The sequence below is a fragment of the Myodes glareolus genome, chromosome 2 (genome assembly GCF_982192425.1).
Source record: "Myodes glareolus chromosome 2, mMyoGla1.1, whole genome shotgun sequence".
Taxonomy (NCBI): domain Eukaryota; kingdom Metazoa; phylum Chordata; class Mammalia; order Rodentia; family Cricetidae; genus Myodes; species Myodes glareolus.
Genome location: NC_142027.1, coordinates 67,402,027 through 67,424,075, shown reverse-complemented (window position 1 = coordinate 67,424,075; position 22,049 = coordinate 67,402,027). Strand labels below are relative to the sequence as shown.

General features: G+C 46.6%; 1 protein-coding gene and 1 pseudogene across 3 annotated transcripts in view; one reads left to right on the top strand and one right to left on the bottom strand.

Annotated features, from left to right (window-relative positions):
• Heg1 (heart development protein with EGF like domains 1) overlaps positions 1-4,454 on the top strand; it is an 83,646-nt gene extending 79,192 nt beyond the window's left edge. For 2 of the 3 annotated variants that reach the window (XM_087901239.1, XM_087901249.1), the window contains one exon: positions 2,206-4,454. In XM_087901239.1, the coding sequence (XP_087757365.1) occupies positions 2,206-2,355 (150 nt within the window). In that variant the 3' untranslated portion in view covers positions 2,356-4,454. The remainder of the gene's footprint in view (positions 1-2,205) is intronic. The other variant, XM_087901252.1, reaches the window with a different exon arrangement.
• A 9,208-nt stretch (positions 4,455-13,662) lies between these two features.
• On the bottom strand, positions 13,663-15,598 carry LOC125413232 (selenide, water dikinase 2-like; annotated as a pseudogene).
• Between the last annotated feature and the right edge of the window lie 6,451 nt (positions 15,599-22,049).

Genomic DNA, 22,049 nt, shown 5'->3' with positions numbered 1-22,049 from the left:
ATCCCTAAACTTGCTTTCCAGAATAGGAGCAGAAACCTCGAAGAAAGAAAGAATGTGGTTTCGGCCCTTTACCCTTCTCCTGTTTGTTTTGCTATCCCGTATCTCACCTCCGGTGGTTTGTCAGTCAAAACTGGGGCCTGGGAGAGACATAGCAGGAATGGCCCAATGTCATCTTCACCATGGAGGCTTTAGACACTCAGTAGATCTTTAATAATTGGCTCCATCCAGCCCTGGACTGCATCGTCGGGGAAGCTGGGAGCATACCTTATTAAGCCAGTGGTTCTCAACCTTCCTGATGCTGTGACCCTACTTAATACAGTTCCCCATGTGCTGGTGACCCCCAACCATAAAATTATATTTTTTCGGTTCTACCTCTTAACAGTAATTTTGCTGCTGTTATGAACTGTAATGTAAATATCTAATATGTGACCCCCGTGAAAAGGTTGCTCGACCCACCCGTTGAGAACTGCCTGCAGTCCCTTTTCCTGTCCCGCGCTGACTCCTATTCCGTTCACTTCAGCTCAGGTCACACCATGTCAGCCGTAAGGAGACACAAATGCAGATATCGGAGCAGGAAGATAAACATGCCAGGTGACTTCTCATCAGTTTGCTGTGTAGCAATAAACACGAGACCTTGCCCTGTGGGGACGATAGAAACCATAATCCCTGGTTGCTGTGGGGATGAACCAGGAGGATCAGACTTTGGATGGGAGGGGCCGGTTTGTTTCAATGTGATCTTTGACATTTTTCAGCCAGGAGGAAGAACAAGAAAGGTGGCGAAAATCCAGATGGCCATGCCCCTCTAGTTGAACTCTAGTTCAGTGTCCTGCTTCTGGACAGGCGTGGGTCTTTTCGCGTCTGTCAGGGATGTCTTTGCCCTTCCCCAACTGATGCTGTACTCTGTGTATCTTAACCCCACATCCTTTGCTGGGGGCTCCTCAGCCCCGCTGTGGTTTGATAATGACAGCAGACAAGCAGGCAGAACCCTGGGCCCCCGCCTCTCTGCGCATTCCTGTGGCATTTGTCTTAAATCTACCTAGACTCTCACATGAGCACTTGGTCAGGGTTTCTGTTGCTGCCACGAAACCCCGAGGCGGGGAGGAACAGGTTCACACTTGCCACGTCGCCAAAGGAAGTCGGACCACGAGCTCAGAACAGGGCAGGCACCTGGAATCAGGAACTAATACGGAGGTTATGGAGGGGGGCTGCTCATCGCAGGGTGCTCAGCCTGCTTTCTTACAGAACCCAGGAACACTTGCCCAGGGAGGCTCCCACCCTCAGGGCTGGGGTCTTCGCCGATCAATCAGTCACTGAGACAATGCCCTGCAGCTGGATCTTCGGGAGGCATTTTCCCAGTCGAGGTTCCCTGATTCTAGCTTGTGTGTCAAGCTGACATAAGACTACGCAGCACAGGCCCTATCTTCTCTGTATGGAAGCCGAACCCGAGTTTACAGCACGATGCTCACCTGAGTGCCATGGTCCCTCAGTGGGTACAAAGCCATCCAGGCAGCGGTGCATTGGGCTCTCATAGGTGTCATGTTTATAATGCGCCCTATCTAGTGCTTTATTTCTACTAAAAAAGCCTTCACCTCTGATGCTGTGATGAGGACTTTCCCACGGAGCCTGGGTTGTTTCCGATACCTGGCCCGACTAAGGTTTTTTAACCCCCTTTTAACATGGGCTGAAATGTGCCCCACGTCCATAAAGAGATAAGCGTGGATGCCAGGTGTTGTGACACATGCCTACAATCCCAGCACATGGTAGGAAGAGGCGAGAAGGGTGTGGGGGGAGCTAGAGAGATGGCTCGGCAGTTCAGTCCCAGCACCGGTATGGCAGCTCTCAATTCTCTCAACAGGGAATCGGATGGCCTCTTGGGTTGTCTGTGGGCTCCAGGCGCACAAACATTCAAATATATAAAATAAAATTTAGGAAAAGTAATTAAAATAATTTGTTTAAAAGGAGGAGATTGTGAGTTTCAGGCCCCCAGGAGCAGATGGCAAGCCGCCGCCCACCCCACCCCCATCTAAATACATAAACAGACCCGGGGGAGTCGTGCTTCTAGGTGAGCCGGTACGTCGATATTTCCAGCTAACCCCATCTCAGTTTATAGCTAGTCCCATCTTAGGTTCATTAAAATGTAAAATCGTTTAAACTTATTTAAGTCTGGGAATAAGTAACTTTTATTCTTTTCTCTTTGGCATCCAGCCCACCAACGTAAGGAACCCTGAACTTGAACGCAACGGACTCTACCCGGCCTACACTGGACTGCCCGGATCAAGGCACTCCTGCATTTTCCCGGGACAGTATAACCCATCTTTCATCAGCGATGAGAGCAGGAGGAGAGACTACTTCTGAGTCCAGGAGGGAGAGGGGCCCATTTCTCTGAGCCACTTCCCCAGACCTCTGGCTCAGAGGACGGCACGGAGAGGGAGCGCCACGCACTAGCTGCTCCCAGGACTTGTCAGAGCCACACTTGAGGGGTATGACCACAGTGGAAGGGAACAGATGGGTGCGGAACAGACCGCTCGTTCCGCACTGTTATTACTGTGAACATGAACGTGGGCCAGTACCGAGTCTCCGAATGTCTGGCACGTAGAACTGGCTGACTTCCACCGGCGACCACTAGGCGGCATCATTTCCAGGCCCCAGTTTCCCCGTAATTTGCACTTTAATAGGTTGGGCAGGGAGGTTTTATTTTTGACTAATTCCCAGGCTGTTTCGGAAAGCCTTCCTTTCCTAGGATACTTCTACAGGCCTCAGTTTGGTGATTGACTGGCAGCCAGGTGCTGGCACTTTCGTTTTCCTGCCTGGTGCCTTTAGCTAAACAACAGATGGAGGTGAACACACTGCTGTGATCTAGCGATGCCGCAGCCAGAGGCGTGGAGTTTTAAGGTTTCTAGGTTACCTGTGCTCATTTCCAAGCAAACACCCTAAATGAGAACTTGACCTTTGCAAGGTGCAGCACACGGTTCCCATTTGTTTTCTAAGTCAAGGTGACATGCTTGCTTACGATTTATTAATCTTACTTTTCCCAGCAAGAATGCATCAGGATAGAATAGCTTTCCTTTGGTGTTTCATTAGGCGTGTCCAGCTGCCCCTTAGCGAGTCCCAGCAGGCAATATCAGGCTGGTCCTCCGTGTGGTAGGGTGGTTTTGATCTATGAGGGAATGGCATGGGGCCTGGGACACTGACGCCCAGCATGGAGTCAGAGTCTGCATAGATGTAGCCGAAAAGGGAGAGGCGATCTAGTGTGTGGCCACTGTAGTCCCCACAGCGGGATGTGGCGGAGGGCTGGACTGAATAACCTGGCCTGTTTCCTGCATCACCCAGTGTTTTGAGAAGCTGGGGGGTTTCCCCAAGGAAGAGCAGGGAGCGAGGAGGGAGCCACAGGTAAGGGTGTGTGCCTTCTGATCTTTGAACCCACAGTGCCCACAAACTCATGGAAAGTTTTAACCACTATTTGCTCGCCGGAGAGGGAACTTGGTCATTTCTCTCACCCGGTCGTCAGTATATCTGTGTTCTTGTGCAGCGCCCCCTGGAGACAGTCATGGTCCAAAGCAGCCTTGGAGAACTGAAGTTTGGCCCTCTAGGGGTCTGAGAGCTTGCTTTGGGGCCCGGAAGTTTTGTGTCTTGTTTATTTTATTGTGGTGGGAGCCTTGTGTGTGTGTGTGTGGGTGGGTGGGTGGGTGTGTGGTGTGTAGAGGGGGAGGCTCTGAGCCCTGTGAAACTACAGTCGTTTATCAGTGTATGGAACATCCTGGTTTTGGATGAAGAGGTCAAAGCATTGTCCCCCCTCTGTAGCTGGGAATTCAGGGGTGTATCTTTCTGGAAACGGGGCAGCTGTTGGAAATAGATCTGTGTGTGTTTGTTTGGGGTTCTCTGGTTCCTCCAAAATTTACGCAGGTTCCCATCCTGTTTTAAGTGTGCACTGTGTCCCATAGTCTCCACCACTCAGGACCATTAGTCAGGTGCAGTGGGTTTTAATCATCAGGACACACTCACTGGTACAGAGAGAATTCTGTTGCTGTTGGCTGATGCTGACTGAAAGTCGCAAAGCATTGGCATCTAGAAGCCATGGGTCTCGCCTCTGGCCCACTGTGTAACTGGCGGCTCTTTGTGCATTTGTGAGCTCCTGTGCATCGCTTGCCTGAGCTCAGGCCCCTTGTGAGGTAGCCTGGTTCTAGCCCTTCCCTTAACATCCCTGTTTGTCCCCAGCCTTACTGCAGTGAGAAGAGCCAGTGTGGCGGCTGTCCCTAGACTCACTTCTAATGCCTTCTGCTGGCATCACAGCTGGTGAGCACCTGTGCAGGGCAGAAGCCTCAAGCCCCACACAATGAAAATTTTCAGGAAAAGAAAATCCTGGGAGGAATCCCAGTGTCCATAAAAATGTCCTGTGAATTCCAAAAATGCTTGCTGGATCATGAGTTTGGTTCAAATAGAGTTGATTAAGTGTATTTCATTTTGTTCCTTTTTACTGTGGTGAAAATGAGAGCGCCGAGCAAGGGTGAATTCATGCTGAGTACTGAGTCTACCGTCTCGGGGATGGGGCTTGAGGTAGAAAGGCTGGAAGAATTTGTAAAAGAGATATGACTTACCTGGAACTCTCTGCCCACCAGTGGGAGGAATGCAGTGACTGGGTGCTCTCCTCCTCGGGTTACATCTAGATGGAGCCTGGAGATAGGATGTCGGCAGCCCGGGAGCAGGACAGACAGGATGAACACACGCTTAGACATGCAGATTCTGCAGGACACGAGTGCTCGACATGTGTAGATATGTCACAGTCCTGCATTTGGGTCCCATGACGAAGGAAGAGGAGATGCTTGTGTGCAGAAGAGCCGGCCAGGCAGAACCTGTCTATCCCTAAGGGGTTCAGGAATAAGAAAAGGGGTGCTTCTGGAATCCAGTCTGAGCTCTGTGTAAATGCCAAGGGGTCTTTTTTTTTTTTCATTGCTCCATAAGACAGCTCATGACACTGCGGCCCATCTCTTAAGAGGATAAATAGCGTCATGTGTCCCCATGAATCAAGCGCTATGCAAGGTATTTGGTGATAGTTGATGATGAGCATTCAAAGAGGGGCCTGGGGATGTAGCTCAGATGGCAGAGAGCTTGCCTCGCATGTACGGGCCCCGGGTTTGATCCTGGGCACCACATAAACTGGGCATAGTGTTACACTCCTGTGCCCCCAGCCCTCAGAAGGTCAGAACATCAAGGGTTTCCTGCAGTACATGACACCCGTCTCAAAAAGGAAAATACTAATGTGTTTGTAGTTGGCAAGAAGTATATTGGTACGTGGCTTGGGCTGCCAGAAGTGAAAGGGAATGGTCTAAGTGGGTCTTTGGATAAGCATAACCAGACTGAGGTGCCCGTTTGAGGGCTGCCTGCTTTATTCTCAAAGTGAGGCCATGGCTCCCGCATATTAAATGTGTGAACCTGTAGGAGCTGGGAATGTAGTTGAGTGTTCGGTGCCAAAGGAGCTTCCTTATTGGGGAGGTTATTCTTAGAAGCACCTAAGTCTTATTGAGGCAGAGCTAGTGTGTGATTGGTGCAGGCAAGCTGCCTGGTGGCATTTTGAGGTCAAAGATGACTATTATGGTCTAAAAGAGGAAGTCGTAAAAGTTGGGCCACAGGAGACTGGCTGACGACCAAGAGTAAAGTCTTCAAAAATACTGCCTATTCAAGTATGAAACTGCAGAGAGGGCACACTAGGAGCACCCCTGGCACGTGGCTTTTGGATGCCTCCTTAAGCCACCTTGCCCAGGAGTGATGTGCCAAGGTCTCTGTAATTGTGAGACTGGGCCTAAAGCAGTAAAACTATGCAGCCAAGTTGTCCTTGGCTAAGTGTCCCACAGTACACTCAAAACTAGGGGCTTTGCACATAGTTCTAAATTTATCTTCATTTTTTTCTTTGAGACCAAGGCACTTCTCTGGGAAGAAGAATACAAAGTTCTATGTTTTAGTATTTTATTTAAAACAGCCTGTAATAGCAGAGACATTGTCATCTACCCGAAAGCTTTTGTTTTTAGAAAAGGACACACACATCCCTTTCTTCTTCTTCTTCTTCTTCTTCTTCTTCTTCTTCTTCTTCTTCTTCTTCTTCTTCTTCTTCCTCCTCCTCCTCCTCCTCCTCCTCCTCCTCCTCCTCCTCTTCCTATTTCTCTTCTTCCTCCTCTTCTTTCTCCCCCTCCTCCAGCTCCTCCTCCTTTCCCCCTCCTCCTCTCCCCCCTCCTCCTTCTGCTGGAGGATAGGGCCAGAAACCCAGGGCCCTGCACGTACCAGGAAGTGCTCTGCTGTGCTGTGAAGCTGCATCACACCCCAACCCTGTCATTTCCTCTTTCCTAACAGTATCATTCTAAAGTGCTCGCCAGCATGTTAGGAGACAGAAATGCTTTTGTAGCTTATCGTTGGGTGTGTGTGCTCTTTTCTCAAATCCCAAAGGGGAAAGCAATAGGAACATTAAAGTTAAAATAATAACTTTAAACTTTTTAAAATAATTGGTTAAAATAATAGGAACATTAAAGTATTAAATGCCAATCAATTCCTTGTACTTAAGTGTCTCCACAAGATTTCTCTGTGTAACAGCCCTGACTGTCCTAGAACTCGCTCTGTAAACCAGGCTGGCCTCAAACTCACAGAGATTCGCCTGCCTCTGCCTGAGTGGTGGGATTAAAGGCTTACACCACCACCACCCAGTGAGGTAACATTTCTTTATGTCTGATGGAAACTTTAGCCCACAGAATAGCCTGTGAAACCGAAGGGAGACCTTTAGGTATGAAGAGAGGCAGGTCCTGGGTTGCACCTGTCACATGGGCATTTCCAAGGGGCTGCCAGGTCGATTCGGCTATAATTTTAAATGAAGGGCTTGATGCCCTTGTCCTGAATTGTTGGGAATGGGGTGAAAATAGGAATGGGGTGGAACTGGTTTGTCAGGGGAACTAAATGCACTCACTTATCTTTGGGCATTACCCAGGCCTGTTCTACAGAGAAAATGACCATTCCACCATGAGTTGCTGTGAGTTGATGTGTGTGTGTGTGTGTGTGTGTGTGTGTGTGTGTGTGTGTGTGTGTTGCTGGCCTTACGGTTAAATGGAGATGAAGCTGCAGTACGAACTCCGTTGCCATCGTCCTGGGTTTTGTTCTGTACTCTTTGAAACCTGACACCCACGTTGACTGTGTGAAACCCATCATGAGAATGTTATTTAAAGTTGTATTATAATGTCGCCTCCACTAATTATTCAGTACTGTAGCAGCAAAGTATTATTTGTAAGAATTCGGTTATTTTTATACTTATATCCACTCTTAAGTCTGGCGTTCTAGTCAGCAAAAAAAAATATTGATGCAATAAAATTAATATCTTTCCCATGGGTTTTCTCTTAAAACAAGCAAATGAGTGTGTAAGTTGTGCTGTGTTTTGTCTTGTTTTTTTTTTTTTTAACCAACATGTCATTTAAATAGCTGAAGTGAATAGTGGACTTCTGGATAGCAAAGAGAGGCATTGAGTCACCTCTCCATTCTCAATGCCCGGAACTGAAGAAACACTGTAGAAGATGAGAGGGTAAATGGAAGGATGGATGGATGGATGGATGGATGGATGGACGGACGGACGGACGGACAGATGGATGGACCACCCTAAGTGACAAAGGCCTAATTCAGATATTACATTCTTTCTGTCTCTAAATCGGAGGGTGTAACTAGGTCAGACACTGGGCATTTGCTCCTGACGGCTGCCTGTGACCACTCCATGCCAACTCCTCTTGTCATGGAGATGGGACAGTAGCATGTCTGAGAATCTGTGGAGCTTTAAAATCATGGTGGCCTTGGAATGTGGCTGCCTGACTTATAAATGTTCACTAATGTCATTAGTTGCTTCCATGAACACCTCTCACATACTTTACAGAGGGGGGGAAACCCTTGGTACCAGTGGAGGCCAATACCACAGCTTGGGGCATGAGGGCATCTGGTCAGCAGGCTCAATCAGGCTGAAGCTCATCAAACATTCCTGGATGCCAGTACCAGCTCTCTCTCCGACCCCTCCCTCCACTCAGCCTCTAGGAAACCGTCCCCCCTGAGATCTTTTTACAGGGTCCTGATGTTGGTCCTGACCTGTTCCTACTCAGCTCAGCCAGACATTGGAAACCATGACAACTGCAGACGTCTCCTACAGCTGTATGCCTTTAAGGTGTGCATTATGATGTTTGGTATGCACAAGGAACTAGTTCCTGCACAGACAAGAAAATCAATCTGTCATCCCTTGTATGTTTGTATAGTAACGTCAGATCTTTCAGCAAATATTTAGCATTTAATACACTCTTAACTATAGTTTTTATGTATCTTAGTTACATTTTTAACCTTCTTTTCTCTGTTCCCTAACCCACCCACCCCTCATTCTCCTTATCGTGACTCCATGTGACCGAGGTCGGGACATGGGTGGGCTTCCAAAGATCCATGTACTGGAAACTTGGTCCTCATTGTGGCAGTTTGGGGAGATGGCAAGACCTTTAATAAGTGGGACTAGGTAAAGAGCCTTAGGTCAATTAGAACTGTCCCCACAGAGGAGAGATTATGAGACCCCATTGTCTCTCTTTGTCCTCTAGTTTTGTGATTGTGACCTCTTTCTTACATACAAACTCTTCCACCATGGTGTGGCACAGCCAAGAGGGCCATCTCCAAAGCTAGGTCAGTCTGTGAGAATGTGTGTGTGTGTGTGTTTGTGTGTGAATTCTAGAGAATGTGTGTGTGTGTGTGTGTGCGTGCACATGTGTGTGCTCCCTTCCCCATCTCCCCTTTATTCTTCCTCTCCCCACCCCTTCTCTTCACCTTTTGAAATAAGGGCTATCACCAAACCCAGACCCTTCCCACCTCAGTGTCTTGTGCACCAAGATTACAGACTTGGGCCTTCCAGCCTAGCAATCTCTTTTGCATACATCCTCAGGTCTTTCATAATAGCAGTGAACACACATATAATGTACGCTAATACATGCATACAAGGGAGGTCATGCAATATTTATCTTTCTGCCTAGCTTACTTCACTCACTAAACTATCTCCCCAGTTCCACACAATCTCAAAATAGAGGACCCCTCTCCCCTTTCTTAGTGCTAAGTAATATTCATTATACATCTATACCAGTTTCTTTAGACATCTGTCAATGGACAGGAAGGTAATTTCTACATCTTGACTAATGCAACATTTGGATAATGGGTTCAAAGCCAAGATAGGAAGCCTTTTGCCCACACATCAGTGGTGGGGGGTTGCATGTTTAACCCACTTGTGCCTCTGCCTGGCTGAGCCTCTGCCCCAGGATGCAGTTTGCTGGGATGGAAAGTTCTCCAAGTGTCTTCAGACTCTCAGACAGTCGTCTGTTTTCCAGCTTGGGGAGCAGATCCTGGGTGTGGTGTAGTGATCCTCCCGGGCAGAGTCCTCCTGTGTCAGTAGGTAAAAGCCCTGGCAGCTTTCGGCTCTGAAGACGGCTTTGTGACATCATGCAACCCTCGGCATAGTGATCAGGAACTTCAGATTAGAAAGACAGAGCCAAACCAGGAGTAAATGTCTCTGCCGCTTTTTACTGGCTATCAAATCATCCAGCACCATCAGTTGGTCGGAGACATTCTTCTACACTTCCCTGCTATTTCTTCACAAATCACCGTGGCAGGCCTGAGTCTACCTCAGTGTCTGAACCTCTGTATCCTGATCGGAGGAATAGGATGATAATTTCTGCCTTAGGAAGTTGCAAAGATTAAAAAACTCATAGGAAATCATTCTATAACTATCAGGAAATGATACATATTGGTTCTGGTGAACAAGAACCTCCTGTCACCAAAAGAAGGAAAAGACATGGAACCCTGGATGTCAGTATTCACTGTCGCTGGTGGCTTGAGCTTGGCCCCTTCCATAGCCTGCCCCCCATCAACATAAAGGGATCAGTTAGCTCAGAATCATACTGTGAGGCTCAGGTCTGGCCCACAGCTAGTAAACAGTTACTAAAGCAAGGATGAATTAGTGGGTGCATGAATCATAAAAAAATAAAATGGTGACATGCCTATAACTCTAGTACACTGGAGGGATGACGGCAAGTTCAAGGCCAGCCCAGTCTGAATCATGAGTCAGAGGACAGATTTGAGGTGCCCAGCAAGGCACCTCTCTCAAAGAGAGAGAGAGACTACCACACGTGTCTAACCTGTGGTCCATGGACCACATACAGGAGAGCTAAGAATGCTGCTCAGCACACTTGGAGATGAAGCATTGTATTCCAGTGTCCAAAGGTTGGGCACCTGTGGCGTTGTGGAAGAACTATGCATCACCAAGCAATTAAAAAGAACAGACTAGTATAACAGGCAGAGATGCTGCCACAAGGCTATTTCAAAAGCATTGTGTTAAGTGAACAAAAAAAAAAAAAAAAAGAAAAGAAAAGAAAAGAAAAAAAGGAAGCTGTGTGGCTGGAGGCATGGCTTAGCAGTCAAGTATGCTCACTGCTCTTGGACCCGGATTCTATTCTCAACACCCACGTGACAGCTCACAGCTGCCTGTAACTCCAGTTCTACAGGATTGATGCCCTCTTCAGACTCATTTGGACTCCTGAATGCACATAGTACACATACATAGCCACAAAAAATACTCAAATATTTTCTTTAACATAAAAGTCTACACACCGAGTCCATCTATAGTACATTCTAGAAGAGATAAAACTGCAGAAAGTAGAAGCGTGGTTGACGGGGGTGAAGAGGAGCTTGTTTTCTTCCAGCCATGCGGTAGCATCCCTTCCCCAGCCCCTGGGAAGGACCTGCTTTGACTAAAGGCCCGGGAATGAAGACGAGACGTGTCACTTCTGAGTGACACTTTAAGAATTGGCATGTGTGTGGCCATTTAACTAGGTGTGGTGGCGCAGCCTTTAATCCCAGCACTTGGGAAGCGTGGACAGGTGGATCTCGTGAGTTCAAAGTCAGCCTGAGTACACAGCATGTGGAGACTACTTAATGTCAGAAGCATATTGCAAAGCTGGCTGGGTTCCAGTACAAATTAAAAGGCCAGGCCTGATAGCATAGGCCTGTCAGCCTCTCTACTCAGAAGTCTGAGGCAGGAGGACCACTGGAGAGCCAGGCTCAGCTATACCATGAATTCAAGGTTGGCCCAGGCAACTTAGTGGAATCCTGTTTGAACATGTAAAAAATTAAAAAGATCTGGAGATTTAGCTTAGTGGCCATGTGCTTGCCTAGTATGCACAAGGCCCTGGCTTCAACCGCCAGTACTAGGTCCAGCACCACAAAAGCAAACCAAAAACAGGCAAGCAACCAAAAACAGGCACTTCATGGTGTGTGGAGCTTTGGGGGCTTTTGAGTAAAAATTACCTCCGTTTGAAACTCACCAATACTGATCAATAGCCTTGGGGCCTTAATGAACTTCTTAACTAATCTAGCTTTTCACTTAGCCATATTAATTTCTAAAACTACTACTATAATTTTTAAGCCAAATTTGACTTTTTTTTAAGCAAGCTTTTTTTAAGTACTGGCCAGGACAATGGACACTGACCAGGTCCATGCCTGGGATCCCCAAATTTGGCCACAAATTACATCAGTCCAGAACATGTAAAGGCAAAACCCGCAAGGCTATGTACTTCCCACCTTCCTCCAAACGGGAGCAAGATTTGCTGTTTCTTCAGAGGGAGGAGGGATTGTGGGAGCTCGTGGACTCTGGAGCAACAGTTAGGGAGCCTCCATAGGACCGATGTAGGCCCTCTGCATGTGTGTGACTCTTTGAAAGGCCCCTAGCAGTGAGATCAGGACCTGTCCTTGGCGCTTAGCTAGCCTTCAGGAACTTGTTCCCCATGCTGGATTACCTTGCCCTGCCTTGATGTGTCACGTGGGAAACAGGAAGGGGACTGGGAGGAGAGGAGGGAGGAGAAACTGAGGTCAGTATGTAAAATAAATGAAAAATGTTATTTAAATAATTTTTTAAAAAAAAATAGAAAAATCTCGAGTGTTGATTCTTCTGATGTTTGTTTATACTTCCGTCACAGATGTTACTCTGACACAGTGACCATCCCCGGTGAAGGAGGGATTGTACTGGATGATGCACCACTACTTAATAATCAGTCTATTTTTAGCCTGGTGATAAGAAGGTTACTCAGGAAACAATGTCCTTCCTATTTCTCCCTGTGGCGTCGTCTCCTGTTCCTCACACTGGGATTGGGTGGCTCACATCATTTTCTCGCCAGTTCCTTTCTAAATTCCTCAGGACTTCCTGTGATCTTTGTAACCCCTGTAACACATCACCACCACACAAACTCACCCCCACGCGCCCCTCCCCCACATGCCCCTCCCGCCCCTCCCCCACACCCTACAAGCAGCTCTCACCTCTCCCATAGTATCAGAGAAGCAGTCTAGCCCTGAATTTGCAATCCTGCCTGGGCAGGGGAGCTGCATCAGCAGAAGTTATAAATATATAAAATATCTAAAATTGGCAAGGAGGTTTTTTTTCTTTTTTCAAAAGCCAAAATTTGTACTCAGTTTCAATGCTATCTTGTTGTGAGGAGATAATTTCCCTTCTATTTGTTTTGCTGTATTTTATGAATTGTTTCTATCTCTGAGTTTTACATGATGGAAGACGAGAACCAACTCCTAAAGTGTCCTCTGACTTCCACTTTTGAGCCATGGCGTGTGTACCTCTCCACACACAAAATAAAGAAATAAATGTAAAAGAAAACATTTTACATAGATTGATGCTCTATGAGTATTACTAAATAAAGGCATTGTGCTCTTCACTGTGGATGAAGCAATAGCAATGGGTCTTGGCGTCTGTGAGGGTTAAAGTTCTGTGTTAAGTCTTAATCACTGTGCCTGAGAGGTCTGTGAAACAAAAATGCCTCTGGTCTGCAAGCCCCTCGTCCAAAGATAGAGTTTCTGAAATGCTGACAGCAATGGTTCATGGGAGATAACAAGCCACATGTCTTCACTCCCCTATACAAGTTTGTTTAGCCAATCTGCACCAGATGTGCTTGTTCACATGTGGTGGGAGATACTGGGCAGAAAATGTCAGGATGTATGCTTGCCTGTGATTGGACGTACAGAAAGTACTCAGGCAGAAAGCGCATCAGGATGTATGCTTGCCTGTGATTGGATGTAGGCAGGGGTATGCAGGCAGAGAGTACATCAGGATGTATGCTTGCCCCTGATTGGACCTCGCAGGAAAGGCAGTGAACTATGGATTTTGCCTTTTTAAGCCCCTGCAAATCATGACTCGGCACCATTTTCTGGTAAACCAGAGTCCATCAGCCTGGCCAGTATCTAATTCAAGCTTACTTCAGATTTGACTCTAAATTGTGGTAGTGGTCTTATCCCCGGGCGGGATTAGCGTTCTACATACCGCCAGGCTTTTCTTAATCACGTTCCTGACAGCCGCCGCCTCCTCCTCCTTCTTCTTCTTCTTCTTCTTCTTCTTCTTCTTCTTCTTCTTCTTCTTCTTCTTCTTCTTCTTCTTCTTCTTCTCCTCCTCCTCCTCCTCCTCCTCCTCCTCCTCCTCCTCCTCCTCCTCCTCCTCCTCCTCCTCCTCCTCTTCTTCTTCTTCTTCTTCTTCTTCTTGTTCTTTTCCAACAAAGCCCCTTTTATTTATTTAGCTATAAGAACTTTTCTTTATTAACTAAACCTCCGGGAGTTTTCAGCATAAGATTTAGTGTATTAATGACCACCAACACCTGGCTCTGAGGCTTGTTCAGACTCTTCCAGTCCTTAGCCAGAGTTAGAGGAAGAGACATCATTGATAGAGTCCAAGTCAGGGGCTGCGGTCTTCCTTCCCTAGCTGGACAAGCTGCTCAACTCTTGCCCAGAACAAGAAAAGAGGTGGTTTCTCAGAAAAATTAATAATGAATTTGACAACAAATCAGCAGGAGCTCTAACAATTTAGACTTATCAATATATTGGGCCAAACTCTAAATTCTTTTTCATGTTGTCTTTTCAAATATAATCATGATAATCTTACTCCCTGGGCAGAAATGAATCAACTCAGTGCAAAGAAAAATCCCTCAACCTGGAATAGTCTCATCTTGCTTTGGGAAAAGGTCCTGCTCCTCAAGTCACGCAGCTGATGAACACATATTTCCCCCAGGGTTGCTTATGGCCCTGGATGTACACACAGGCAGCTTTTGATGGGACTAGCAAGGGCACCTGGAGGCACTATGTAGGTAGCCCTTGCAAAGGTCTTAAAGTCAACCCCCGCCAACAGTCCATGAGGGTGTGGAATGAATGGCTCTGAGTTCCCAAAGACTTCTGCTATTCCATTTCATGAACTAGGCTCAGAGGCTGCCTTGGAATTATCAGGGGTGAGAGCAGCAGTGGCAGCAGCAGTGGCTCCCCGAGGTAGAACCTCAATCTCGCGAGGCTTGTCAATGATCTGGGGCTGTCCGGTTTCCCTTCTCCACAATGCCTACGATCCATGCTTGGTGACCCTCTCCATACTTGGAAGATTTGATTTCTGAACAAAAGTGGGCCGCCTATTCTCTCGGCAGACAAATCAGAAATCCCCCAGAGGTTTCAGCTGATGCTCCTTGGAGGAGGCCAAACTGCCCACTGGCTTTGCCGATGCAGCCATCTTGGCAATGATTGGCAGATTATGAATGACGAAGAACACTTGTTTTTTTCTTGTTGTTGTTGTTTTTCGAGGTGCTAAGAGTGTCCTAAATGTCCAAAGCCTGTGATACCCGTGGCTGCCTGGGCATTAGATGTGTGCATCAAGCCGGCAGCAGTTCTGTTTAGAGTAGCCATATTGAACTACTTTCTGATAGGCCAGCTCTACTTCTTCTCTGGAAACCACCATTTTGATTTATTCCATTTCTCAGGATTACACAGCCATTGGCGGGCATTGGCCGCAACCTGGGTTCCTCAGGGTTTGGTTAACACCAGGACATCTCCTACCATTTCACTATCAGAAATTATGAATTCATTTTGCTGATGACACACTGCAGTGGCAACCCCACGGGGACAATCCAAGGGTTGTCCACTGTCCACCTGTGGCTGCAGTTCCTCCCTTCTCTGCAGCATCACGAAAGCCTTTGATCATGAGCGGTGTTGCCTTCTCTCCTTCCTTTTCTTTCACGCTCTGGCTGACACCAAGTAACATCAACACGTTGTCACACTCAGTGATGCCCATGGCGTAGAGGTCACTGAGCACATTGGCACGGGTTGTGTGCCATCATGTAGGGATCTTCCACCAAGGGGTAAAAGAAAATGGCGGTCTGCACCAGCGACAGGCTGCCGTGCCTCAAGGGGGTTGACGCAGGCGTCTATCCCAACGCTCAGCGAGCGGAGGGCTGAGCTGGGGCCCAGCCTGGTGCCCAGGCCCCTTTCATGCACCGTCTGCTCTTGACACCCCCGACCAAACCCAAGACAAGGGAGGTCTGCAGTGTAGGCCACCTCAGTCCCTCCAGTCGTTTGAGCAGGGTTTCCTGGGGGACCTAGCCGCCTCAGCCCTTCATGCCCGAGAAGCCCGTCAGCAGTCAGCCCCAGTGCCTGGGACTCAAACTCCCACTTGCGGGAGTTCCTTCAGACGGCAGGAACCCTCCTCAGCCACCAGTGCCGTCTTGGCTTCTCCACTGGCACCTGCCACCTCTGCCATCAGACAGCGCAGGGGGTTGGCTGGGCGGATCACAAGGCTCTGGTAACTGGGGGCAGGTAAAGGTTACCCGAGGAGATGAAATGCCACACCGCACATGTGGAACCGGAGGACACAAGCCACACTGCCCCCGACAGCCTTCTAAGCTATGAAACAATAGAGTCACACTATAAAGAGACAAGCATACTAGCAATTGAGTTCAGATGTAGTGCTTTCCTGGGTTCAATTCCCAATCCCCCCCCCCAAAGCACACACACTGCTGCTTTAGTGATTATTGGTACAATAAAGGTTTGTTGATAACTGAAGGTTAGCCTGACAGCTCCTTGGACACCGTGGTCAGTGTTGAGTGACAATAGCGTTCTCTCATTCTCTACATGTGTCTCACCTCTTCATTTTGGAGCAATGGCAAGTGGCTGGTAGTAACGTAGGAAACACACATGCTTGGCTTCTGCTTACAATATAGTCTCAAGCCTGGTAGGGCAGTGCATGCCTGTAGCCCTCGAGAAACCTAGGCAGGGAGATCATGTGTTTAAGGTCAGCCCAGGCTTCAGATTGAGATATCTCAAAAGAATAAGACAACGACAATAAATTACTCTTAGCTGTCCTATGAATATGTCTATAAGTTGGTATTTCCGTGTCTTATGTCTATTAATAGAATGTGTTATAGGCCTCATAGCAAGGTTCAGGGTCCAGGCCTTCCTGCCCCTGTATGCAACTTCCTGTTGCTTGTGTGAATAAAGGGATGTGGCACTCCTAATGTAATAAAGTATGGTAGGTATCAATTGACTCATAGAGGCTAATGCTGGATATGACTTATCACTCGGTCCAAACTCCATTTGCGGAAAAGGAAACTGAAAGTTAGAGGAGAGATGGTACCCCAAGGTTAGATAGCTGTGAGGGATTTTAACAAGACTGAGGGTCTAAATATTCTTCCTATTACACTTTCCAGGGCATGTATCACTTCTGAAAATACACACCAGAAGAACACGGGAGTTACAGAATTTAGGAGGAAGGCTGACCAGCAAGCACAGCATGGCTGACAGTTGAGGCTAGACTCTGTAAGGAAGGCAGAAGTCCCTCCTCATTCTTGAGAAAGCCCGATTGGAGACTAGGCAAATGTCTGGATGAACTAGAAATGATGTGCTGTGGTGTGGTGTGGTGTGGTGTGGTGTGGTGTGGTGTGGTGTGGTGTGGTGTGGTGTGCTATACTGTGCTGTGCTGTGCTATGGTGTGGTGTGGTATGGTGTGCTGTAGTGTGCTGTGGTGTGCTGTGGTGTGCTATGGTGTGCTATGGTGTGTTGTGGTGTGCTGTGCTGTGCTATACTGTGGGGTACTGGGCTATACTGTGGGGTGCTGTGCTGTGCTGTGCTGTGGTGAGGAAAGCACAACCCCTGAATCCTGTGGTTAGTGCCAGCTTTGTCATTCTTCATGTTACTTAAATCTCCAGGACCTGATTATTTTTTAGTTTATAAAAGCTGCCCCAGAACTGGCTTCTCAGAGTTGACTTACACAATAGACATCATGATATTCATCCCAGCACTAGAAAAACACTCTGGAAGATAGGTTTGTGACCTCCACTGGAAGTCAGGTGTTTAGTTCATCCTAGAAGAGATGGTGACCACTCACTCATCCCTTTGCCAGTCTTCAAGATGCTTTTGAGCAAGGATAAGCTCACACCAGAGAGTAAGAATTGTCTCCGGGCTGGAGAGATGGCTCAGCGGCTAAGAGCACTGATTGTTCTTCCAAAGGTCCTGAGTTCAATTCCCAGCAACCACATGGTGGCTCACAACCATCTGTAATGAGGTCTGGCACCCTCTTCTGGCCTTCAGGCATACACAGAGACAAGACATTTTATACATAATAAAGAAATATTTTATTTTTTTAAAAAAAAAAAGAATTGTCTCCATTGAGCTGAGAGCCTAGAAGATCAAGGATTGACAAGCAATGCTATAGGGGTTAGTCCGCAGCTGTCTGTTCTTGGAGGGTTCAAAACTAGGATTTAGTATTGCATTTGAAATAAATAAAACAAATAAATAGAACCATATTCTAGAAGACATTAAAAAAACTGTATAGGAGCTAAATTTTCCTCTCTATACATGACGTTAAATTGAGACACAGCCATGGTTTTGCTTGTGTCTGGCTTATGGCTCCTCTTGTACCCTAAGCTAACTAGCATCATGTAGTTGTTACAGACTGTATGGTCTGCTCTGATTGCTTTGCCCTGCTACTTGGCACACTATATATGGCACAGTTATAACACACCGTAAATGCTGTGCATATGGGTGTAACCATAACATTCCATTCTTTCTTTTTTTTAAAAAAAAAAAACTTACCATTATAGTAAGTGTGAAAACAAAAAGAAAAACATTTTCAAATGTTTCACTTTTAAGTCACAGGACAGATTATTTGGGGATGAGGAGTATGAACACGGAGGTGTGGGGAGAAAGTGTTACTCTGTAGCCCTGCCTGGCTTGGAATTTAGTATTTTAAACCAGGCTGGCCTCGAACTCACAAAGCTCTGCTTGTCTCTGTCTCTTGAGTACTGAGATTATAGGTGTGCACCATCACACCTAGCTGAATTATTCAATTAAACAAGAAAGCAAAGCATGGTATGTAGAGGTGAGTTAGAAAAATAGATTGCATTAATATTGACATATCACAATACAAGAAAACAACTGTCAGGAAAAAAAAGAGAACAGTTGAAATGGACTATCTCGTCAGAGTAAATTTCTTCAAAAATTTAAATAAAGAAAGTAGGACTGAACTAGGCTGGGCGGTGGTGGCGCATACCTTTAACCTAAGCAAGGAGATGCTCACTGTCAGCCCAGCAAGGAGGGCCACGTCAGGACACGTCGATTAAATTGTATTTGATTTAATCAGCCAGAAAAAAAAAATGCTTGCTGATGTCCGCCAAAAAGGCTTGGTTCTTTTTCTGGCTGCTCAGACCCGAATAATCACACATAAACTATATTAACTGCAACACTGTTTAGCCAATACCTTAGCTGTATTACTAGCTAACTCTTACATCTTAAGTTAACCCATTTCTCCTATTTTATATTTTACCATGAGGCTCATGGTTTGGTACCTCTTGCTTCTTGAGCAGCTACATGGCATCTCTCTGACTCTGCCTATTCTCTCTCTTTATCTCTTCCAGCCTGGCTATATTCTGCCCTGCTATAGGCCGAAACAGCTTCTTTATGGTAATAAAACATATTCATAGCATAAGATGGGAATCCCACATCATGCAGAGGAAAGAGATTTGTTCAGAACTCCCCTGTAATTGTTATGGGGAGAGGAATGGCTCCTGGAGGAGCTGTGGACTTCAGGAACAGTGTCAGCAATAAATTTTAACACAAGGCGATGATTTTTGAGTTTTCTTTGAGTCTAGACAAGTTGACAATAAAATCAGCTTATAATGGCAAGTCAAAATAGTGTATACATGCAGATTTTATACTATGTCAAGGCATTTGATCAATTAACTTTTATGGTTCACAAGTGATATGGAGGAGTTTTCTAAATATCCTGTGTAGCCAAAAGTTAAACAGAAAAGCAAATTTCCCTCCTTATACACACTTGCATTTGTTGAATTTTATTAAGCTAAAATTACTACCACTGCTTTTGGGCCTCAATGAAAATGCAAATAATTATTTTTCATTTCTGTTTTTCAAAGGCCATTTGTGTGTTTACAGGGGAGTTACAAGAGCCCAGGAGGCCACATTTAAGCAGCTAGTGCCTCAAGAAAATCTTCTCTGAAATTAGCTTTTTTCTCTCTTCTCTATCCTTCCCTTTCCTTCCTTCCTTCCTTCCTTTCTTTCCCTTCCTCCATCCTTTCCTCTCCTCTCTTCTTCTTCTTTCTCTATGCCTTCACTGAGCTATAACTCTAACTCAGTAACTGAGGCTCATTGTATCTATCTCTAGAATCAATTTAGACCCTGTCCATCATTCTAACAAGAAGTCTCCTCCCGCCATAGGCACCTACTGACCCATGTTTTATCCCTACACCTTTGTCTGGACATTTATTATCAATAAAATCCTACCATATGTGTTGTGGAGTGGCCCCCAGAGAAAACTTAAACTTAAACTTAAAACTTAAAAACTTTAAACTTAAAAGTTTAAACTTAAACTTAAACTTGGGAGTTTAAGCCAATAGAAAACATTAGCCTGACAGCGACTATACTGGGTGTTCAGGATCCCAGGGTAGCACTGAGCCTTTCTCAAGGTAAGCTTTTAAGCATAATGATCGTTGTCCTGAGTTGACATATTTCAGTTAGCAAAAACAGTTGGCCAGAGCAGAACTAAAGAAGCCACAAGGCAAGGTTAGTACACTAACTATGGACTTTGATGGATTAGGCCTTTGTTTTCGTTTTGGCAGGTGGTGCTGTCTACAACACCATGTTGTAGATACGTTGAGTCTCACAACCTGAATGGTACTTCCACCGTGGAGCCAGCTGTGCTAAGGTCTGGGGCCCTGCTATGAAATGCAGCATTCGTGTCTGGCCTCTCTCCATTAGCTGTCATTTTCAAGGTCATAGTGTCATGTTCTGCTTCCTTTCTGTGGCTATGATGAAACAATCTGACTAAACCAGGCGTGATGGGCACACACCTTTAATACCAGCACTCGAGGCAGAGAGTCGGGCAGAGATCTCTAGCTTCAGGCTAGCTTGCTCTACAAAGTGAGTTCCAGGACAGCCAGTCCTGCGCAAAACTAAACTGAAATAAAATCAACCCATTTTGACCAAAAGCAACTTAGGGGAGGAAAATATTTACTTGGCGTACATTTCAAAGATACAGTTTGTCATTGAGGAATGCCAGGGCGGGAACTCACACAGTCTTGATGTAGAAACCATGGAGGACTGCTGTTTGCTAGCTCACTTGCCGGGTCATGCTTAACTAGTTTTCTTTCTCTAAAAGGTTTTACTTTCAAGCCCACATTTGTGTGTGGCTACTGTATCTCCTGTGAGCAGCCTGATATGGGTGCTGGGAACTGAACCTGGGTCCTCTGGAGGGGCAGCCAGTGCTCTGAACCGCTGAGCCGTCGCTCCAACCACAGCTAGCTTCCTTATATGACCCAGGACCATCTTCCTAGGGATAGCGCTCCCCACAGTGGGCTGTGCCCTCCCTCCTGCATCAAATAATTGTCAACACAGTCCCTCTCACGTAGACATAGGCACAAGCCAATCTGATCTAGGCAGTTCCTCAGTCTAGGCTTTTGGCTCAGAAGACCCGGCTGCAACAAGTTGACAATGAAAGCCAGCCAGAAAGCATAGTTATCAGTACTCACTCCATTCCTTTTCATGGAAAAATAACAACCTTCATATGGATAAACCATGCCTTGTTTATTAGCTAATTGATGGACACTCAGGCTTTTGTCTCTGTGGTAGGTGGCGCTCGAGGCTTTGGGCTGATCTGCATTTGTGCTGTTATGAAGGATGCCGCCATGAGTATTCATGCGTGAGTTTCGTGTGGACATACATTCATTTCTCCAGTACCTAACTAGAAACAGAGCTGCTGGGCCCAAGAGTGATTCTATGTCGACTTCGGCGTTTCTGAAGCACTGCCATCTTGATTTCTAAGTTTGGTTGCATGTGTTCCTTTCTCATTCGCTGTGAACGAGAGTTCTCCCTGGTCCATCTTTACCACCAGAGGACAAGGCTTTGCATGTTGGTAGTCCGTGCTGTGACTGCGATGTGGGGTTCAGCTCGCATTTAATTCCCTGGGTGAAGAAATTACCCTGTTTCCTTCCCCATGCTGGGTCCACGTGGGGACCCAGCCCTGTAGAGCATTAGGGCATCTCCACTTAGCGAGGGGTCAGGCAGTGTGCCCATGGGTCGTTAGCTTTGTGGTCCATAAACCCAATGGCTGAGCTGTTCTCTAAGAAGTTACTATTGAAGGGGAGGAGCTTTTCCCCAAGGGGCTGCAAACATTTGCAAGGAAGTGTATTGAGGGCATCTTGACTTGGTAAGAGCTAGAATGCAACCCATCCTGGGCAGAAGCCTCACCTCCCACCTCTTCATAGATCTCCTTCCTCAGGTTCCCCAGACACGAAAAGGGAGCATTCTGGGGGAGAGATGTGATATGAATTTTGCAACTGGCCTTAGGGCAAAGCAGAGCACTGACTGAGGCACTGGTGAGGAACTGGAACCAGAGAAGGGCTGCCTCGAGGGAGGAGCCTTGTTTGGGAGTCAGGGGTGGAGGTGGGGATGTCTTCGGATCCTACCCTGCCTGGCGGCTGCTGACCAACACATAGCATTAAAGGCTAAAAATAAAAATCCAAATACCCCATTCTCTAACACACAGACCTTGAGCACTTGGCCTGACCTGGTGGCTCGTGTTGCCCAGAGCAGTGGTTCTCAACCTCCCTGATGCTGTGACCCTTTCAACCATAAAGTTATTTTTATTGTTACCTCATAACTGTTACTTCACTACTGTTGTGAATGGTAATGCAAATATCTGT